Raw genomic sequence first — 22,876 nt, 5'->3', positions numbered from 1 at the left:
TCATTAGTTTAATGAGGAAAACAAAACAACTTGAAGCATATATCTCTATTGCTTTGCTTTCTAGTGAGGTTCAATATCTTCCCATATATTTGCTCACCTGTGAATGTCCTTATCCCATAGTGATAATCTTTAATACTGTATCTCTTTGGGGGATATTGCAAATCCACTAGGGTATCTCTAAAGCATACTGTGGCGTTCAGACCAAAAGGGAAGTATGCTAATCTATGATCATGTGGACTGTGAATAAATGGTCAGATATAAGTAAAGGATATTCAACTCCAAGTGAAAAGAAATGAAGGCTTAAGTTGTCTCAGAAAAAACAAAGCAATGGCATAGGCATAATGAGGAGATGTGCTTTGATTTCGATTCCAAGGATATTTCTTTTTTCTTATTCCCTGACAACAATCTTCCAAATTGGTCTGTGTTAAAGATAATAGCACATAGTGACAAAAATCAGAGAGAACAATTTTTATAATGAAGCAGAGAAGTAGGAAGCCAATTTGTTCCCAAGGAAAGTAAGATCATTGTTCTTGAATCAATTTGACCCCAAAAGACAATAGCTGATAAGTAAGGTCTGGACTTGCTCTGAAAGTTTTGTTTCTTGCAGAGGATCTTAAAATGCAACTACTATTTATAATGTTTGAATGAATCTGTACAATTAATTGTCTAGGCGACAAATTGATATATATACATATATATGACATACATAGATACATGTCATACACATGTATATATATATCTATATATATATATATATGACAAAAGGAATGATTTAGTAGTATCCCATTGGCTATATAACTTCCAAAATAAGTAATCCAGTATTCATTCTCTAATGAATTCATCTAATGTTTGTTAATTTCCCAAAGTTAAAAATTCTAAACTGATAACAAAAATAACTTTTCTTTTTTTAAAGATTTTATTTATTTATTTGAAAGACAGTGTGCATGTGTGCCTGTGCATACTCATGGTTGGGGGTGCAGAGGAGGAGGGCCTAGGGAGAGGGACAAGCAGACTCCATGCTGAGTGTGGAGGCCCATGTGCAGCTTGATCTCAAGATCCCGAGATCATGACCTGAGCTGAAACCAAGAGTCAGATGCTTAACCACCTAAGCCACCCAGGCGCCTCACAAAAATAGCTTTTAATGGAAAACATATGAAGCAAAAGAATGGATGATGAACCAACCTGCTGATCATAATTACAGCAATGGCCATTAAAAGGGAAATTTCATTTAAAATTAAAATACTTTTACTGTAATAAATAACCGAACAGAAGACTAGGACATGGGAAAAAAAAAAGAAGAAGAAAGCTGAATTTATAGATTCCACCATTTTTACAGAGACTACACACTATCTGGGTCCTCCCTGATGAACCCTACATTTCTAACCCAAGTCGTTGATTTAGAACTATACCATAGACAGGCTCAAGTTCCTGATAGTCATTTATTTCTAAAGCAATTTGTTAATATTTTTGCATGAAGGTCCACCCTTACTCAACTCCTGACTCCTTAATTTTTGTGGGCAAGAATTCTTATTATTTTATAATTATTCTTGGTTCTGTATGCATATGGTAGCCACTGCACAAACAGCTTGAAACTAAATCAATGCAGTACAAATGGGACTAATTTAGACAGGAAGGGAAAAGTACACTGTGGCCAGTGGGCAGTGAAATATGGGTCTGAATGTGGCCTCACAAAAGTGGTCACCTCTGCAAATTCACAGAGGAGCTGCTATCCAGCATTTCACTGAGATTTCACAAGTGCGCGTGCATGCGCACGTGCACACACGCGCGCGCGCACACAATGTGTTCTTCATAGATTCTGACATATAGAGCATCAAACCCAACTGTTTGAATATGAATCTACTGGATGAACACCCACAATAAAATTAATCACCTCTAAACCAAAAGGTGAATCTTAGATTGTACCAGGAGCAGAGAAACTGATGAACAATGTGGATGGAGGCTTAGTGTCCACAATGCCATCCACCAGCATGACCGGCTTTTGGCAGGTAAAATCCCTTTTTAAAGTCTAAACAATCTGTTGTAAACCATTTTTTTTTTCGACAGGCTTTACAAGCTATTATTTTTTTTTATTTTTATTTTTTTTAAGTTTATTTATCTATTTATTTGACAGAGAGAAATCACAAGTAGACAGAGAGGCAGGCAGAGAGAGAGGAGGAAGCAGGCTCCCCACTGAGCAGAGAGCCCGATGCGGGACTCGATCCCAGGACCCTGAGACCACGACCCGAGCCGAAGGCAGCGGCTCAACCCACTGAGCCACCCAGGCATCCCTACAAGCTATTATTGATCAGAAAAATTTCATACAGGATTCAAATCAAAGTAGTCCTTCAATGCTTCACACGATGGATCTGGCTGTGTCTGTTGTGTAGTGCTGAGGAGTTATACAGCTTGACTACGTAAGTCAAACTCTTCTCAGGCATCCTTCAAAATATACAACACTGTCAGCCCATACTCTGAGGTGCTTTGGCCCGGACATAGTTCTAGAAGCAAAAACCTGCCACGCGTATCATGGATTTTTTCCCCCTAGACAGGTTTCTATGATGAACTTGAATGAAACAAGGAAAAAGCTCCACTTTTCCATCAATATTATTACAATCCCCAAACTCCCAGAAGTGTCCCCGTATGACATCACACAAGATGGAAACAGCAAAATTCCCAACTTCTCCTGAGGATTGTCCTTCTGCCAACTTTGATTAAACAAGTGTGGGAGTGTTCTATCTGTGCTAGACACACTGAATGTGGGTGACTTCTCAGTAATCCCCCTCTTCCTTTAAAAAACTGATAGAGCAAAGGTACATGAGTTTTTCAGGTATCTTTCAAGGTATCCTTCTATGGATGGTTCTTTGTTTTCTGATGTCCTTCCAAGACTCAGGGAGTTGTCATGCAATGTTGACATGGAAATGATGCAAGATTTAGTTCAACAGGATTACCAAAGCCTCCTGCCTTCTCTTTAGGTGGTTAGAAATGTGAAATAGAAATTTAAAATATAGCCTTACAAACCATTTGTTGCCCTTTTACAGCTTATTTTTCAATATCTAACTATTGCTTGAGACAATCCTGTATAAATGAAATAGCACAGCTTTCAATAAGAAGACTGGTTTTCAAGCAAGGTTCTTCCATTTACAAATGATATGATTCTGAGTAGTGTAGTTCTCACTTAACATGACCGTTACATGATGAAAGCAATGTATCATTTAATTGGAGCTGATAATAGACCCATACACACAACTCAGGGTATGCGGAGTCGAAAGGCTGTGACTGCATGTCTTATTGCTATTAACTGTTTAGTAGAATTTGGAGATTTTTTCTGATCCACTGAGAAGAGGAAAAGAGAAAAATGGAAAGAAACAAGATCATGCAGGTACCAGTATTTCCTTCTGTGTGTGGGTGAATATGTTGATGGACAGTAAATAATAGCACATTTTAATAATTGCTAGGCTTTGAAATTTCGATGATACCACAGCTCTTGAGGATCAAACCAAAACTCTTCACCTAAACGGACCTAATTCTACATGCCACTGCAAAGAGTGGTCTGTTCCAGGCCCGGGGGGATCTTTTCTGCTCTTGGCATACCTTGCCCAAGAATGCCCTGTGATTCCTCTTCCCAATCAGAGTTCTATCTGGGGTCCATCGCCTTCTAGAAAACCTCATTAAGACACTCTACACTCCCTGGATCCTTTTCTCTTTTACAATTCCTGAAGCCTAAGGAATAGCATGGAGGACATCAGGAGAAGGAAGGGAAAAATGAAGGAGGGGTGGCTAGGAATCAGAAGGGGAGATGAACCATGAAAAACTATGGACTCTGGGAATGAAACTGCGAATTCTCAGGAGGATGGGTAAGCCTGGTGATGGGTATTAAGGAGGGCATGTATAGCCTGGAGCACTGGGTATTATATGTAAACAATGAATCATGGAACATTATATCAAAAACTAATGATGTACTGTTTGGTGACTAACATCACATAATAAAAGTTATTAAAAAATAAAGTTAATTTGGGAAAAGTGGAAAAAAATGAAATAAAATTCCTGAAGCCTCATTTGGACCACACATTTGGCTGCTTTGGAACTGGTCCTGGTCTGTTACCCAACCCACAAAGATTTGTGTGCCTTCTACCTGCCAGGCTCTCATGCTGCAAATGGAGTTGAAGAAGATGGGGAGGGTCCCTGTCCTTGAGGCATTCATTTCCTATTAGGTTGGTCGCTAATATAGGCAGATATTGGAGTCAAATGCTGTTTAAGACTCACCCAGCTTGCTGGGTGCACAATTATGACATTCAGCCACACCGTGCTCTTCCACTCGTTATTTCTGTCACCTCCTGGCCTGCTCGTTCCTCTTCCTCACTCAAGAAAGTTGTGTCACCTGGATTAGTCTCCCCCTCCAAACTTTTGCCATCAGCCTGGTCACTTCAGAATATGTGCACTTGCCTTTTAGTCCTACATCTTCCTTAGATAGACCTCAGCCTCCTCTGCCCACATTCACCCTCCAATGGCTCCACCTTGCAAACCACTACTGCAAACATCTTTTCCTCTACACAAAACGTTCTCTGCTAAGTACCCCTATGGAGACAGTTCTTCAGCTTTACCAGGTACTTCTGGCTGACTGACCTCTCCATTTTCTTCCCACCATCTACAACTCCTTTCTGTCTGTCTTTCCTTTATCCACATTAATCCACTATCCACATTAACCTATCATTTTAATTTTTACACTTTAAATATACTACACTCCATTACCCTTGCATCTGTCCCAAACCCCTGGAAAACTCCCCAACCCAGAAAGAACCTGACCATCTGCTTTCCTCATGTCCGCAGACATGAGGCTGAGTATGGCTGGAGCAAAACACAAATGGGCTGGTCAGAAGTATACCAGTCAATGATTAGAACCCAGCTCAAAAGCCTGGGTCTCCAACTTCTCTAATGTCTGCTGCACAAATCTCTTCCAACATCCAACTCTCTTGTTATAAGCACTTGGCCCTTACCCAACTTTACCTAGAAAGGGAAGACACGGAATTAACCGGGTTGCATCATCCACTCCCAAGCACAGGCTCACCTACAGTTAAAGTCTCCTCCTTCCCTTTGGCGCCACAGGACTTCTCCTCCTGATATATGTGGACTCGGATAGGTTCCTTGCTCTGAAAGTCATATGCAGAACATGGAGAGCACCCCATCCTGGACAATGGGTCCTCAACAAATCACGTTTGCTTCCATTGGTTTCTCTTTATAACTCAGAGACTGAGTTGCTGGGGATCCCAAGGGAGCTTAGCAGTCATCTCCATGAACTAGCTTTATGGGAATATGCTGGGGCTTGATAACTTAAAGGATAAAAGTGAACAAATAAGGCAGGAGGAAAGAATGAAAAAATGAGGGAGGCAGGAGCTCCAGTGTGTGTTCTTGGGAACAGCCAGTCTATGTCTTGTTCACAGTGAGAGGCATTATGGAAGGATGCAATGAATACAAATGTGTTTTGCAGAGGCTAGGATCGGCAACGACTTAAGAATTCCAAGCCACAAACACCAGACACTGGTTTATCAAATTTATCAGTTTCTAAATACTTGGTGTATTAAAGAAATACTCTGGCAGTCACTGAGAGAATAAAAAAAAACATGTATCTCTGTGAGACTCCATGCTAGCCATTTCCTTCACATGGAGACCACCATCCTCACACCTTTTCACGTTAGTAATTCTTTTTCATCTTTTACCATCTTGCCTTTATTTCTTGTTCTCTGTGAAGCTTTTTCCAAACCCTAGAGCTAATGCCTCCTCACCACCAGGTGAACTGGTCAGGCCTGTATCATGGTACCGAGATCAACACTCGTGCATTCATCATCCCCGCTAAGCAATCTGCCCGATCCACCATCACGTTCCCCCATCCCCAGCTTAATTCCCAAGAATCCAGCACATGCCTGTGGAATGAATGAAGGAAGGATGAGACCTCCTTCTCTTTCTAAAGGTCATGTGGTGTTCTGTACACCTCAGCAATCTCTTCACTGCGGTCAGTACTCTGTGCTGACCAGTCAAGCTCTGCTTGCTCCTACCTGGCTAAAGAAAGACTGTGTCCCCAGCGGACACTTTAGGTCCACTTGGCCACTCACCTGGCTTGCTGGCAGACGCAGCAGATCCACACCTTCTCGCGCTTCTGGTAGGAGCAGCAGCTCTTGCAGACGTTGAACGTGCAGTCGGCACACCTGCGCTTGGTGTTGACCAGGAAGGTGAAAGGCGAGCAGCAGCGCATGCAGCAGTGCTCCACAAATTTCTGGTGCTTCGAGAGGATGCTGCACTTGCTGCCTTCCTCCGCCAGCTTCTGTTTCATCTCGCTGGGCAGCCGGGAGGAGAAGAGAAACAGCACATCCCATCAGGACACACTCTCCATAAAGCACCCCCACCCCCTCCCAGAGCCTCCCACAGGCCAAGGCACCATGGAGAATCTTCCCACAAAATGATAAACTCTGAAACACCAATGGTTTGATGTGATATACAGAGAGGAACCCTAATAGTGGATTAATTTTTGTGCACTTCTGCATGTCACGTTTTCTATGAGAAATCCCATGAGACTTATTATGTTTGAGACAATAGATTGAGATACAAACTATTATAAAAACTAAGCACATCCTTGAAAAACAAAACCTTTAACTTAATTAATGCCTTTTTAAAGGAGCCAGAGACCATCAATGCTCAAACCTTAATCCCCACAATAGCCCTGCTGGGAATAGGATAAATGCGGCCCTGGTCCTATTTAACATCCCCCGGAAATGAAAGCACCCAGGGATTTTAAAAGCTTTCAAATCAACATAAGTCAATAAAGATTCTTTGGGTGATGGGCAAATCCAAAGCACTAGTGATTCAGAACTGGATCAAAGGCAGTCCTTTCTTCCAAGAGTTCATGGTCATACCGGGCATATGGCCAGCCATTAATGCAAAACATCACCACTGCACAGGCTTCTCTCTCCACTCAGGGAGAAGGAACAAGAACCCCGAGAGACAAGGATACCCTGAAGAGACTGGGTTTCCTAAGAAAAACCGAGTGGAAGTAACCAAGTTACTCTGACCAGGCAAATTTGAGATGTGTTTCCTGCTACAAAAATGGATGCCTACAAGCAGTAAACTGCCAAATAACTGATTTTTTTTCCACAGCCAGCTTGTGACTGCAGTTCATCCCAGATCAATCTGGGATGCATATGGCAAATGCTTTCTCCCAGTTTGCACTTTATTTTCGTATGCTGCAAAAAATTTACTGAAATCATTTATCAGTTCTAGAAGTTTTTTTTTAATTTTTTTTTTTTGCAGAGTCCCTAGGGTTTTCTATATATAGTTTTTAATAAATTTTAAAAAATAAATTTTAAAAAGTAAAGCCCATTTTACTTTTTTTTTTGTGTGCTGCATCATTTTTAGAATTTATTTATTTATTTTTAAAATTTCTTTTCGGTGGTCCAGAATTCATTGTTTATGCACCACATCTAGTGCTCCATGCAATACGTGCCCTCCATAATACCCACCACCAGGTTCACCCAACCCCCCACCCCCTGCCCCTCCAAAACCCTCAGATTGTTTTTCAGAGTCCACAGTCTCTCATGCCCATTTACTTTTAATGTTAATTCTTTTCTAACATATGCATTTAAGGCCATAAAATTCTCCACATATCCCTTTCACTGCACCCACAGTTTTTCAATCAGATCATTTTTATTGGGTGTTATGTTATATACAACTAATGAATAATTGAAGACTACATCAAAAACTAATGACTTACTATATGCTGGCTAACTGAATATAACAATAAAAATTCTTGAGCTTGAAATTTCCACATATAGGACTTTTGTTATTGATTTTACATTTTGATCAGAGAAGAGAGTCTGGAAGAAATAAGTTCTCTAGTGCTTGTTAAGACTTGCACAATAGCCTACTACATGATCAATTTTTGTAAAGTCCCATGAGTGTTTAAAAAGAATATTTGCTCTCTGTTTCTTGAGAACAAAACATTGAATTCTCCCATTATAATTGTGGATCTATAATTTCTCTTCAATTCTAGTTCATTTTTACTTTATGTTTTTAAGACTATAATGTAAGATGCATCAAATATCCTAAGTTAATAAATATTATGTTCTTACTGAAATATTCTTTTGTGATCACATAAAATCCTCTCTATCCCTAATAATGCTTTTTTGTCTCCAAGTATGTCTTATATTTATGGTCTATGTTAGTTGTTTTTTATATTTGTTGATTTTAAATTGATGGTGTGCCAGGGTATAGCTTTTTATACCTGAATCTTCACTTTCAACATTTGTATTGTGTTTCATATCGGGATGTTATAAGCAGAACGTAGCTGAATTTGCTATTTTCACGCTGTACGAGAATTCCTTTTACCATGTAAGTTTAAACCATTTATATTGAGGTTGCTAATATATTTGCGTATGTGCTGCCGAAGCAAGCACTAGATTACTAATACATTTGGATTTATTTCTACTGTTATTTAATGTTTTTTATTTATCATGTTCTTTGTTTCCTCTTTTCCTCCTTTCCTACTTTCTATTAGATTGATATTCTTCATTCTCTTTTCTTTCCTGAGTATGATTTGGCATTTGTTCTTTTTCATTTCTTCTAGTGGTTGACATGCATATTGGGATTGATATCTATTGTTAATGGCTTTCCTCTCATTAACAACATAAGTGTTAATTCCTTCTGATGTTCTATGTTATTACTGATAGTATTTTGGTTCAATTTTAGTTTGTAACTGCCAAAATTGTTCTTAATATTGTTTAACTGTAGTTTCAGCACCCCACATGATGCAGTATGGGACCTGCTCTCAGACAAAAAGCCAAAACACAGGAATTCTACTGCCATTTCCTTTCTCCAAGTGTCAACATCCCTCCTGTATCTCCTGGATTTGGTTGCAAATGGGGTGCTGTGCAGTAACCACTTTTTGTCTTGTGTCCAGAAGATATACTTTTCATCTGCAGGCAGGTTGGTCCAAATAGGAGCTTGCTTAGCTGTCAGCAGAAGCAGAATTCATTTATTATTTTTAAGTTGACATTTGCATAGATTTATCCACATGTACCAATTTAATTGTTCATCAGTGCATCTTGCGTCTGATGTTTCCTCTTCTTTAATTTTTTTTTTTTTTCTGAACTCCTTCTGGCAATTCTCCCCACAAGAGAAACTCTAGCAACCTTTATTCGCTGAAAATGTCTATCTCATCCAGGGGCGCCTGGGTGGCTCAGTGGGTTAAGCCGCTGCCTTCGGCTCAGGTCATGATCTTGGGGTCCCGGGATCGAGTCCCACACCGGGCTCTCAGCTCAGCAGGGAGCCTGCTTCCTCCTCTCTCTCTCTCTCTCTCTGCCTACTTGTGATCTCTGTCTGTCAAATAAATAAATAAAATCTTTAAAAAAAAATGTCTATCTCATCCTTATGTTGGAATGATGCTTTCAATGGGTACAGAATCCTAAGTAGGCAGTTCCTTTCCAAACGTACCAGATAATACCAAAGGGAATAGTCCATCTTTTTTTTCCCCTGATATCGAATGTAATGTGAAGTTTGTCAGTTTGATTATTCCTTTGCAGGGAATCTCACTTTTCTCACTGGCTACTTGTAGGAGTTTTTTGTTTATTTGGTTTTTGTTTGTTTGTTTTTGTTTTTAGTGTTCTGTTCAGTGTTCACTAAAAAATGTGTAAGTGGGGATTTGTTTGCATTGTTCTTCTTGGAACTCTTGGTAATTTTTTAAGGCTTTCATTAATTCTAAGCAATTCCCCAGTTATAACTTTGAATACTGTCCTCTGCTGTATTTTCTCTAATCATTCCTTCTGGAATTCTATGTCAAGGCTTCCCTGTTCTTCCATGCCTCCCAATCTTTCTGTCATGTCTGTATTTCTGAGATACATTCAGGACACGTGCTTTGGTTCTAACTCCTAGTTTAGAAATTCTTTCCTCATTCATGTTTTCTCCACTCTTTAAATATTTTTAAATTTAATGGACTTTAATTTTTATTTCCAGAAGTTGCATGATTTGTTTTCACTAAAGTCTGCCTGTCCTTCTCTCTTTGGTGCCATTCAATTCTGGTTCTTATTCATTCTCTTATATTTCTTTTTTTACCCATTTTAAATAGACTTCCTTTATATCCTCTTCCTGGTTCTTACATTATCTTAAATTCTTAGAAGAGGTGTTAATTCTTCTACCGGGTGTGTCTCTTAAGTCTTGTTCAAGGTGGGTTCTTTCTTTTATGGTTTACCATTTTTTTTTAAGGATTTTATTTATTTATTTCACAGACAAAGATCACAAGTAGGCAGAGAGGCAGGCAGAGAGAGAGGGGGAGGAAGCAGGCTCCCTGCCGAGCAGAGAGTCCGATTTGATTCGGGCTTGATCCCAGGACCCTGGGATCATGACTTGAGCTGAAGGCAAAGGCTTTAACCCACTGAACCACACAGGCTTCCCTGGTTTACCATTTTTGAATGAGGCGTCCTTCAGCCTAGCTTGCTTTTCCCGCAAGTGCATTTTTTTCTGGGCAAGGGCTGCAGAGAGCAAGCCAGCTATGCATTTGTTTTCACATGGCACCATAGAGGGGTTATCAATTCCAGACCAGTTTCACATCTGTTTCTTAGCTTGGAAAATCCTGTACCACACAAGTAATAGGATTTGGATTTCTAATCCCATGTGTACTGCAGGATTGGGACTTTGATCTTTGATCCCTAATGGGAGGCTTATTTTCTTCCACCCAGGGTTCCAGGCAAAGATCACCTGCTTTCTAGCTCCCCAAAGCCAGTGAGTAGAAATTTTCCAGGTGTCCCCTTTCACTGAGAGTGAAAGCCTCCAATACCGAACATTGTACAGGTGTCTCATTCTCAGCTTGCCCTTCGAAGGCTCAAACCATCTCTTCTGTCCCCACACAGAAATTAGCAGTGCAGCCACTAGCCATCAGAGCCTTTTCCTTCTCTATCTGATCATGCCGACCACTTAGCTTTACCTCCCTCTTTGCTTCCATCCTGAGGAGTATCCCTTTCTTACTTTTTCCCTTGACTTAAAAAAAAAAAAAAAACTGAGATATAATCCACATGCCATAACATTTACCCTTTTAAATTGTACCTTTCTGTGGTTTTTAGTACATTCACAAAGTTGTCTAGCTACCAGTACTATCTAATTCCAGAACATTTTCATCATCCTCAAAAGAAACCCCATACCAATCAAGCAGTCACTCCCCACTGCTGGCCTCTCCACCCAGTCCCTGCCAACCCAACCACTCATATAGTTTCTGTTTCTATGGCTTGGTCTATCTTGGACATTTCATATACATGAAATCATACCCAATACATTGTCTTTTGTGTCTGGCTTCTTTCTTTCTTTGCATATGTTCAGCATTCATCTATACTATAGCATGTATTAACATTTAATTCCTTTTTACTGCCAGATAATCCTCCATTTATGGATATACCATATTTTATTTATCCATTCACCAATTGGTGGACATCAGGGCTGTTTCTACTTTTTGGTTATTATGAATAATGCTGCTATGAACACCCATGAGCAAGTTTTTGCGTGGACGTGTTTTCAATTCCAGGAATGGAATTACTGGGTCCTATGATAATGCTATGTTTAAGCTTTTAAGGACCTGCTAGACTGTCTTCCAAAAGACGGTGCCATTTTATATCACCAACAGCAAAACACGAGGGTTCCAATTTCTCCACACCCTCACCAACACTTGCTAGTGTCTGTCTTTTTAATTATAGCCATTCTAGGAATTATGAGTGGGCTACCTCATTGTAGTATTGATTGCATTTCCCTAATGAGTAAAGTTGAGCACTTTTTCATGTACTTATTGGCCACTGGCATATTTTCTTTGGAGAAAATTTTATTCAAACCTTTTGCATATTTTAAAATTAGATTATTTATCTTTGTTATTGTTGTGTTGTCAGGGTTATTTATGTATTCTGGACACAAGTCCCTTACCAGATACATGGTTTACAAATATTAAATCTTGTGTTTTATTAGTGTATTTAGTAAAAAGAAGGATTGCACTAGCTCATCCTAGCCCACCATTAGAATTGGGAATCTATGTACGATTTCATAACTTCATGTTTCACTTAACAACAATATCGTAAAACATCTTTCCATGACAATTCAGGCGTGTTTGCAGCATTAAGTTTCAAGGTGTCCTGAGCTGGCTTAAACATCTGATGATATATATGAGCAGGGCTAACTGCTCTGCATAGCACTGCCCAATACTTGTTGCTTGAGCATCGGCAAGCAAGGAGAGGCTGAATCCAGAGTTAGAAGTGGGGGCTACATCAGGCCAGCTCATAATTTAGACTTGGCTGAACAAAATATTTACAGGGAAACAAGACAGAGGTTTTTTTTCCCTTAAGGCATAAAGATGTTGTTCTCCAATCTCTCAGATTTAGAGCAGGAGATGAGCTAAGTCATTGACAGCTCTGACATCTGTAAACAACATAAGAACAGCCTCAGCAATTGACCGGCTTCTATTGATATTTCAGAGCCACTAAATTAAATGGGATAAAACATCCAGGAAGGAAAGTCTTTGGGGATCAAAAGAGCTCTGTGAAGTCAATCCACAGGATCACTTGAGCACTATGAGTTTTGTTTCCTGACACAGAAGGCTGCAAACTCCAGGGACATTTAAAACCGAGAATATAATAATAAAACTATACCAACCTCTCCAGAATTTGTTCCAAGCAAATGGAGTGTTTTGAACCAGAGGTTCAGGAGAGGAATAGCATGGCCTTCTTCTGAACCATCTCTTATTTATCAGATTCTATGTCCCAGGCAGAGGGAGAAGCAGACTCTCACTGAGCAGGGAGCCAGATGCAGGATTGGATCCTGGGACTGGGATCATGACCTGAGCTGAAGGCAGACACCTAACGGACTGAACCATCCAGGTGCCCCTCACTGTGGTTTTGAGTTGCATGTTCCAAGTGACTAATGATTGCAATGGACATCCGGAAAACCTATCGACATTTCATGGTTTCTTGGTCCACTGCCTTGCCAACTCTTTGGTAGTGAGTGAAGCACCATTGGTTGAGAGGATGTACACAGGCTTAATGGAGCTAGAGAGTCATGAAAAGTTAGCAGTGTCTGCCCCGGGTGTGGCAGGGAGAAGTGATGGCACATGTCACTTGTTTGCTATCAAAGAGACAGTAATTCTGATCCATACCTGTGTAGCACCACTTCATGATCATAGACACTATTGCTTAGATTGCCAATTATTCACTCAATTCACACTTATTGAGCACCTACTATCCTAGGCATGAGGAGCAGAAAGAAAACAAGACATAGTGCCTGCAAAGACATGTCCTATAAAAATTGGTACGTTACACATCATTTTTTAAATTTAAATTTTACTTAGTAACATACAGGGCAAAATTGGTTTCTGGAGTAGAATTCTGTGATTCATCACTTACATACAACACTCAGTGCTCATCCAAGTGCCCTTTGTAATATCTACCATCCATCTAGCCCAACCCCCACTCAATGTCCCTCCATCGACCCTCAGTTTGTTCTCTATCATTTGGAGACTTTTATGGCTTGTTTCCCTCTCCCCTTTTTTTCTTTTCCCCTTTCCTAGATGTTCATATGTTTTCTCTCATAAATTCCACATATGAGTGAGATCATATGGTATTTGTCTTTCTCTGACTGACTTATTTCACTTAGTGTAATACTCTCTAGCTCTATCCATGTTGTTGCAAATGACAAGATTTCATCGTTTTGATGGTTAATATTCCATTGTATATATTATATACCACATCTTCTTTATCCATTCATCAATCAATGGACATTTAAGCGCTCTCCATCATTTGGCTATTGTTCATAAGGCTGCTATAAACATATCACTCTGAGTCTGTATTTTTGTAACCTTTGGGTAAATACCTAGTCATGCAATTGCTGGATAGTAGGGTAGCTCTACTTTTAACTTTCTGAGGAACCTCCAAACTGTTCTCCAGAATGGCTGCACCAGTTTGCATTCCCACCAACAATGCAAGAAGGTTCCCCTTTCTCCACATCCTTGCCAACAACTGTTGTCTCTAGTGTTATTAATTTTAGCTATTCTTACAGGTGTAAGGTGGTATCTTATCATAGTTTTGATTTGTATTTCCCTGAGGATGAGTGAAGTTGAGCATCTTTTATGTATCTGTAAGCCATCTAATGTCTTCTTTGGAAAAGTGTTCATGTCTTCTGCCCATTTCTGAACTAGATTATACACATCATATTTTATAAAGGAGAAATAATAGCACCTAGTATATAAAAACAATTGCTTTAGTCTCCTCTCCCAGGTATTGGCTGTTGGAACTGTGCATCTTTCTTGTTTTTCCATGGTCTCTTTTATGTAACAAAAAGGGCTGGAAGCCTGGAGACCCTCTGACCTACTGGTGTTGGTTTGGCTTTGCCAATGGGAGGTATTTGTGTGAGACTGGAAAGTGGGAGGGAGACACCATTTTCCTGTTTCATGTTTCAGTAGAAGCAGGCAACTGTGGGTAAATGGGGCTCCTTGGTCCCTTCTTGGTGGTGGGGGCTCCTTCAGTAGCAATAGGGCAACAGCCATGAAATGTAGGCCTGTGGAATCTGAGTTATACTTTTTCTCCTTTTCTCCCCCAGCCCTAAAGGCAGAAGCAGCTCCTGTGGTTACCGATCTCTGGAACATCTTGTTCTTCCTGCTGCTTTACCATCCCTTCCAATAATTCTATAGCCAATTCCTGAATTTAAAAACCTCTGTATGAAATATTAAAAGAGCTTCTGTTTTGATGGGACCCTGACTGACACATTTTCAAAGAAAAGTCACATAATATCATATTCAAAGATTTTCTGAAGTTCCCATTTCATCTGACCTTGACATTGGCTCTCTTGACCACTCTGCTCTCTGGTTACCAGAGACTCCTGTGGAGCTACAGTTTTCTATCCAGATTAATTCATGTTGCATTATGTCTTCTGCAGAGTTTGTTCCTTATTCCTCATCTTGTTTTCATTCCCGCTTGAGAAGTTGAGCCCCATGTGTGTCACAAATTGCAGTGCACATGCTACTTGTCCTCACACCTTTGGTCCCATCTGCTCTCCTAAGCTTTGGATGAGGGTTTGTAGTCGTTGAGGTCTCTAGGTTGCCATCTTATGTGGGACCATCCTCCAACTGTCTAAGGTTATAGGTATTATTTCCATCCCCAGATCTTTCCCCAAAGAGCACTAAATTCTGTCCCGAGGCCTCTCTGGAATCCTAAAAGGAATTCCCAACACTTCCCTTTTTCTTATTTTTTTTTGTGATTGCACATCAAATCCTATCCATTTAGCATAATGACACCCCTTAAACACATCTCCCCTTAGCTCAGCCCCTCACCATCAGCATTCACAACACTGCAGCAGACTCTTCTCCAAGCCACCTGCGACAGTTCATGCAGAATGACCAGCCTGGAAAATACATGGTTGCCCTTCACCACTACTTAGAAAGGTGTGATGATCACTCTGGCGGTATGGCACCCCTTTGAGCACATTTCTCCTCCTTTTCTCCTTACCAGAACATTTCTCCTCCTTTTCCTTCCAGGTCCACTTCAAATGTCCCCTTCTCTATCGTGCTTCCAGTACTGCCAGGCATAACTAACACTTTGTGCCTAACTCTCTCATGGCACTCATTACGCTGAACTGTAATCATTTGTTCATGTGCCTTCTACAGAACAATGAATTCCTCAGAGTGGAGGACAGGGGTGGCCTTCTTTCTTCCCAACACACAAGGCCTGGCCTGGATTGCCTGTTCCAGGGTGTGCTATTTCTTTCCAAGGAAGTTCCGTCAATGGGCTGGGGATTAGAGTAAAACAAGAGCATTGGCCAGATGAATATAAAAACCTCTTAATAGTCAGTTGCTTAGGGATCTACCATTATGGAAAACCCATATGCAAAACGACCGAACACTTGACCAACTCTTATTTTGCACGGTAAATTTTGGTCATGCTAAGCAAGACATTCTGCTTTCTGTTGCTGAAAATTTACTAAAGATAAAGCACCAAAGGAAAGTTAAAAGGAGAATTCAAACACATAAAATGAGGGAACAGGATTCTTCTTCTTTTTTATTTCTTAATAAGAGATAAATATAATATTTCAGGTTCTGGAATGTTCTTATTCATCATTCAAATACTAATACATGCAAATAAAAATTTCTCTGTGGCTGAGCACAGGCACCATTTCCAGAGCTGGGCAAACCTGCAGGCTGTGGCATCCGTAGAAACAGACACTTATTCCCTGCAGAATTTTTTTCCTGCTGTTGGGCTTGTTGATATAGATCTGACCTTGAGCAAGCATACTCTCCCATGAGAAGTGGAGCTGTCATCACTCTCCAGGCTGTTGTGAATGAAAGAGAAATGTTCCAGACTTCATTTTTGCATTTACTGGGGATGGACGCTAAGAAAATCTCTACACTGCAGACCACATCCATATTCTGACATTTAATGCATGATGTGTTGTATGTGAACACCTACTTTAATTCTATTAGTATTCTGATTTCTCCATCTAGAAGAAGTCACTTTATAGGTCAGCCTGTGGAGAGATACCAAATTTCACTGGTGATGCAGCATAGCTGTTACAGCACTTACCCTCTGATGCTCAGGCACAGATGACTCCCTTTCTTACTCTATAGTGAACTACCTGCCCCAAATCTGAATACAGAATGGAAACTATTGGAAAACCTACAGAAACATTTTTAAAGCCGTTTATTAAATTTCTTTGACATCTCCCTTCCCAGAGAAAAAGAGATGACTTCCTTTTTTAAACTCATGCTTCCACAAAAAAGAATGGCAATCACCTTTATAAAATGCATACTATGTGTAAGGCATTTGGTAGAACTGATCCCTACAAAACATTTCTGAGGCACAAAATGAGAGGCCTCCACACTTTACTCGGGTTACTTTCTAGAGGGCATAAGCACATGTTGTGTTCTGTATCTGAATGATGAGCAGCCTGTGGACATGAGTAGAATCCTTCCTTTGTATAGTATCCCAAATTATAGCTTGCTCATATGAGCACTTGATAGGAATGTCCTGGTTATAATGGTGTCAGAGAGTATGGTGCAACAAATTTTATCTTTTAATTTTTTGTGTCCTAGGACTTTATTTTTATTTAAATTCAATTAATTAATATATAATGTATTATTAGTTTCAGAGGTAGAGGTCAGTGATTCATCAGTCTTATATAACACCCAGTGCTCATTATATTATACGTCTTCCTTAATTTCCATAGCTCAGTTACCCCATACCCCAACTCTCTCAGCAACCCTCAGTTTGCTTCCTATGATTAAGAGTTTCTTATGGTTTTGTCTTCCTCTCTGATTTTGTCTTGTTTTATTTTTCCCTCTCTTCCCTTATGAGCCTCTGTTTTGTTTCCTAAATCCACATATGAGTGAGATCACATGATAATTGTCTTTCTCTGATTGGCTTATTTTTTTTTAAAAGATTTTATTTATTTATACGACAGAGAGAGAGATCACAAGTAGGCAGAGAGAGAGAGAGGAGGAAGCAGGCTCCCTGCTGAGCAGAGAGTCCGATGTGGGACTCGATCCCAGGACCCTGAGATCATGACCTGAGCCGAAGGCAGCGGCTTAACCCACTGAGCCGCCCATGTGCCCTCTGATTGGCTTATTAAGCTTAGCATAATACCCTCCCTAATACTGTTTGTTGTTGCAAACGGCAAGATATTATTTTTTTGATGGATGAGTAGTATTCCATTGTACATAGATACCACATCTTCTTTTTTTTTACATGAACACATTTTATTATTATTTTGCTATATAACACGTTAGTGAATATACTCAAAGCATTCTCTCAAAAGGCGAATGAGACACAAGATAAAATCTTTTCGATTCCTGAAAATCTCAGTATCATCTGTCTTTTGGAGGATCCAGTTTCCTACGACATCTATGATACTGTCCACGAGGATACCAATGGTGCTTAGTAGTAAAGAACATTTTGCTAAGTTGTTCTATCACGGGTCCTTGCTCCAAGTGCTCATTTTTTCCTTCTAATCTGGTTTTCAGCACTTGGTCATGTGTTTCTTCATTATTATGCAGAGGATCTGGCTGAGGGATAGGTTGTGTATGTTCATATGTCCACAGAAGGGTGGTAGCACACTATTTTCCTGCCATCAGATGTCAAAGCAAGCTCTACTTTGCAATTATAGTCATCTGGTAGAGAAAAATATGTAGATTTATGACAAACACAATATAAAGCTCTGTTTTGAAACGGAAATAAATGTTTCCAGAGAGTTCTGATATCAAGTTCTTATTTTGTGTAATAGGTGTTCCCCTTTCTCCTCAACCTCACTGACATTTGTCATTTCCTGACTTGTTAATTTTAGACATTCTGACTGGTGTTAGGTGGTATCTCATTGTGGTTTTGATGTGCATTTCCCTGATGACAAGTGATGAGTATTTTTTCATGTGTCTGTTGGCCATTTGTAGGTCTTCTTTGGAGAAATGTCTTTTATGTCTCCTGCACATTTCTTGATTGGGTTATTTGTTCTTTGGGTGTTGAGTTTGATAAGTTCTTATTTTGGATACTAGCCCTTTATCTGTTAAGACATATGCAAATATCATTTCCCATTCTGTTCGTTGTCTTTGGTTTTGTTGACAGTCTCTTTTGCTCCACAAAAGAAGCTTTTTATTTTGATGAAGTCTCAATAGTCCATTTTTACCTTTGTTTCCCTTGCTTCTGGAGACACGTCTAGAAAGAAGTTGCTGCAGCTAAGGTCATAGAGCTTGTTGCCTGTATTCTCTTTTAGGATTTTAATTGATTCCTATCTCACCTTTAGGTCTTTCATCCATTTGGAGTCTATTTTTATGTATGCTGTAAGGAAATGCTTCAGTTTTAGTCTTCTGCATATGGCTGCCCAATTTTCCTAGTACCATTTGCTGAAAAGACTGTACTTTTTCCATTGGGTATTCTTTAATGCTTTGTCGAAGATTAGTTGACCATAGATTGAAGGTCCATTTCTGGGTTCCCTATTCTGTTCCATTGATCTATGTGTCTGTTTTTGTGCCAGTACCATACCGTCTTGATGATCACAGTGTTGTAATAGAGTTTGAAGTTCAGAATTGTGATGCCAACAGCTTTGGTTTTCTTTTTCAACATTAGTCTGGCTATTTGGGGTCTTTTCTTGTTCCATACAAATTTTAGGATTATTTGTTTTCAGCTCTATGAAAAAAAAGTTGATGGTATTTCGATAGGGACTGCACTGAATGTATAGATTGCTGTAGATAGTATAGACATTTTTAAACAATATTTGTTCTCCTAATCCATGAGCATGGAATGTTTTTACATTTCCCTGTGCCTTCCTGAATTTCTTTCATAAGTGTTCTACAGTTTTCTGAGTATAGATCCTTTGCCTCTTTGTTTAGGTTTATTCCTAGGTATTTGATGGGTTTTGGTACAGTTGTAAATGGGATTGACTCCTTAATATCTCTTTCTTCTCTCTTGTTGTTGGCGTATAGAAATGCAACTGATTTCTGTGCATTGATTTTCATATCCTGCTATGTTGCTGAATTCTTGTATGAGTTCTAGCAATTGGGGGGGTACAGTCTTTTGGGTTTTCCACATAAAGTATCATGTCATCTGCAAAGAGTGAGAGTTTGACTACTTCTTTGCCAATTCAGATGGCTTTCATTCTTTTTGTTGTCTGATTGCTGAGGCTAGGACTTCTAGTACTGTGCTGAACAACAATGGTGAGAGTGGACATCCCTGTCATGTTCCTGACCTTAGGAGAAAAGCTCTTAGTTTTTCCCCATAGAGAATGATAATTTGCTGTGGGCTTTTTGTATATGGCTTTTATGATATTGAGGTATGTTCCCTCTATCCCTACACTGTGAGGAGTTTTAATCAAGAAAGGATGCTCTACTTTGTCAAATGCTTTTTCTGCATCTATTGAGAGGATTATATGGTTCTTGTTCTTTCTTTTATTAATGTATTATATCATACTGATTGATTTGAAGATGTTGAACCAATCTTGCCACCCAGGAATAAATCCCACTTGGTCATGGTGAATAAACCTTCTAATGTACTGTTGAATCCTATTGGCTAGTATTTTGGTGAGAATTTTCACATCTGTGTTCATCAAGGATATTGGTCTATAATTCTCTTTTTTGATGGGGTCTTTGTCTGGTTTTGGGATCAAGGTAATGCTGGCCTCATAAAATGAGTTTGGAAGTTTTCCTTCCATTTCTACTTTCTGTAACAGTTTCAGAAAAATAGATATTCATTCTTCTTTATATGTTTGGTAGAGGGGCGCCTGGGTGGCTCAGTGGGTTAAATGTTATTAGAATTCCCTGAAGCCATCTGGCCCCGGACTCTTGTTTGTTGGGAGATTTTTGGTTACTGCTTCAATTTCCTTGTGGGTTATGAGTCTGCTCAAGTTTTCTATTTCTTCCTTTTTCAGTTTTGGTAGTTTATACATCTGTAGCAATGCATCCATTTCTTCCAGATTGCCTAATTTGTTGGCATATAGTTCCTCATAATATGAACTTGTATTTCTTTTGTGTAGGTTGTGATCTCTTTTATTTCTGATTTTATTTATTTGGGTCCTTTCTCTTTTCTTTTTGATAATTCTGGCCAGGGGTTTATCAATTTTATTAACTCTTTCAAAGAATCAGCTTCTAGTTTTGTCGATCTGTTCTATTATTCTTTTGGTTTCTATTTCATTGATTTCTACTCTAATCTCTTTTTTTAACTTTATTCTTTATTAATTCTCCTCTCCTGCTGGGTTTAGTCTATATTTGTGTTCTTTCTAGAGCTCCTTTATTTGTGTTTATTTATTTATTTTTTTAAATTAATTAATTAATTTATTTGACAGACAGAGATCACAAGTAGGCAGAGAGGCAGGCAGAGAGAGAGGAAGGGAAGCAGGCTTCCCGCTGAACAGAGAGCCTGATGTGGGGCTCAATCCCAGGACCCTGGGATTATGACCTGAGCTGAAGGCAGAGGCTTTAACCCACTGAGCCACCCAGGCGCCCCTACAGCTCCTTTAGGTATAAGGTTAGGTTGTATATTTGAGACCTTTCTTGTTTCTTGAGAAAGGCTCATATTACTAAATACTCCCCTCTTAGGACCATCTTTGCTATATCCCAAAGGTTCTGAATCACTGCAAATGCAACCAGCTTTAGAATACCATGAGTAAGTATCAAAACTGCAAATTAGGAAAATCAGAGAGGCCCAGGAAAATAATTATTCTACATATAAAGTATAATATTTGATATATTCACAGCTTTTCCTGGATGCCTTCACCATACCTGCAACCAATACTCTTTATCCAGATTGTTTGTGCTCAAGGAAAAGCTTATATGCTGGTACAACCCTCCTCATCCCATAGACAGGAAAAAGGGTGCAAACTAACTTGTGCAACCCACACCTGGTTACCTGTCTCCTTCTGCTTTTCATGTTCATCCTTACTTGAAATTTAAGTACCATCTGGTAGGACTGTCACACAACAACTCACCTTAGACCAGAGGCAACATTAATTCAGAAAACTAAAAAGGTATAATGAAGTATAAATTCCATTTTTAGAAATAAACTCAATTGAGTAATTTAAATAACTGCTTTCGTTGAGACTATCACATGTCTAAAAATTAAGTAATAATAGATAAGGATAAATTGGTATTAAGCACAATTAAAACATATGGATTCAAATATAAAAGCAACTTAAAAAAATCTCAGAATATGCCAGTTCAACACATATATCTCTGTCACTTATTAGGGATACTAATGGTTGTGTTCACTAATCCCATCTGAATCCTCAAAAAGATTTTCTTGCCAAAACAGAGTATCTCTAATTAATGTGAATCCCTTCCAGCACTTCTGCTAACTCACACTCTAAAAATATACTTTATACATGTTCTCCAACAAAAAAGAAATTATTTTGTTGGTTCCTTTATACATGGAACATTCATTCATTCATTGGTTTATTCATTCACCCAACATGGCTAAACTCCTATTCAGTGTCTGGCTCTCTGCTAGGTTTTGGGAACGTAAAGCAAATCAGAGCTCACAGCCTCAAGAAGGAGGCAAACACAGAGACAAGGTAGCTACAGAACAATGTCCAAGGTGCTACAGACTAGTGTATAAAATGCCAGGAAGCAGACCAAGAGAAGTGGAGTACAGTTTATAGAAGCTGTGAGGCTTGAGTTAGGTCTGGAAGGATGCACAGGAGTTTACCAGCGGGAGAATGAAGGGAGATTTTCACCCAACTTTATTGAGGTTTAATTAACAAATACAATAGCCAATATATTTGTAGTGTACAAGGTTGTATTTGTATATACCCACTGTGAGGGGATTCTCAGCCACTGAGTTAACTAACATGTCCATTGCCTCATATATTAACCTTTATTTTATTTATTTTCACTTATATTTTTGGTGAGAAAACACTCTCTCAGCAAATTATAATTATGCACTACATCATCAACTATAGTCACTTAGATTCTCAGAACTCATCCATTTATCTTATAACAAGAAGTCTATACCTTTTACCAACCTCTCCCTATTTTCCCCATCCCCAACCCCTGACAATTACTTTTCTAGTCTCAATTTCTATAAGTGATTTTTTTTTTTTTTAAGATTACACATAGAAGTGATACCATGCTGTATTTGGAAGAAGATATCATAGGTGGGGTGGTCACTTTGGACAAAATTGTAGGTACAAAACTGAATACGGAGTCTGAGAAGGAAGGAGTGTTTTGTTTAGTGTCTGGAGTCAGAAATGGAGGTAGGGGAATAAGCCAGGGGTGGGTGCTATGGCTGCTCCTAAAGGGCCTTGGAAGCCATCTAAAGAGTGAGCATTTGTAAAAGTAAATGATAGGAGGAAAATGATGGTCTTCACCAAGGTGAGAGCTGCTTCAAAGTGGGAACGCCTG

General features: G+C 39.4%; 1 protein-coding gene across 9 annotated transcripts in view; it reads right to left on the bottom strand.

Moving 5' to 3' along the window:
- LOC122908965 (myosin VIIA and Rab interacting protein) overlaps window positions 1-22,876 on the bottom strand; it is a 402,240-nt gene that overhangs the window by 222,901 nt on the left and 156,463 nt on the right. For all 9 annotated transcript variants that reach the window (XM_044252413.1, XM_044252420.1, XM_044252421.1 and 6 more), the window contains one exon: window positions 6,108-6,329. In XM_044252413.1, coding sequence (XP_044108348.1) covers window positions 6,108-6,329 — 222 coding nt within the window. The remainder of the gene's footprint in view (window positions 1-6,107; window positions 6,330-22,876) is intronic.

Source organism: Neovison vison, chromosome 6 (assembly GCF_020171115.1).
Source record: "Neovison vison isolate M4711 chromosome 6, ASM_NN_V1, whole genome shotgun sequence".
NCBI lineage: Eukaryota > Metazoa > Chordata > Mammalia > Carnivora > Mustelidae > Neogale > Neogale vison.
Note: the sequence above shows the minus strand (reverse complement) of the source record. Positions and strands in the feature narration are given on the sequence as shown.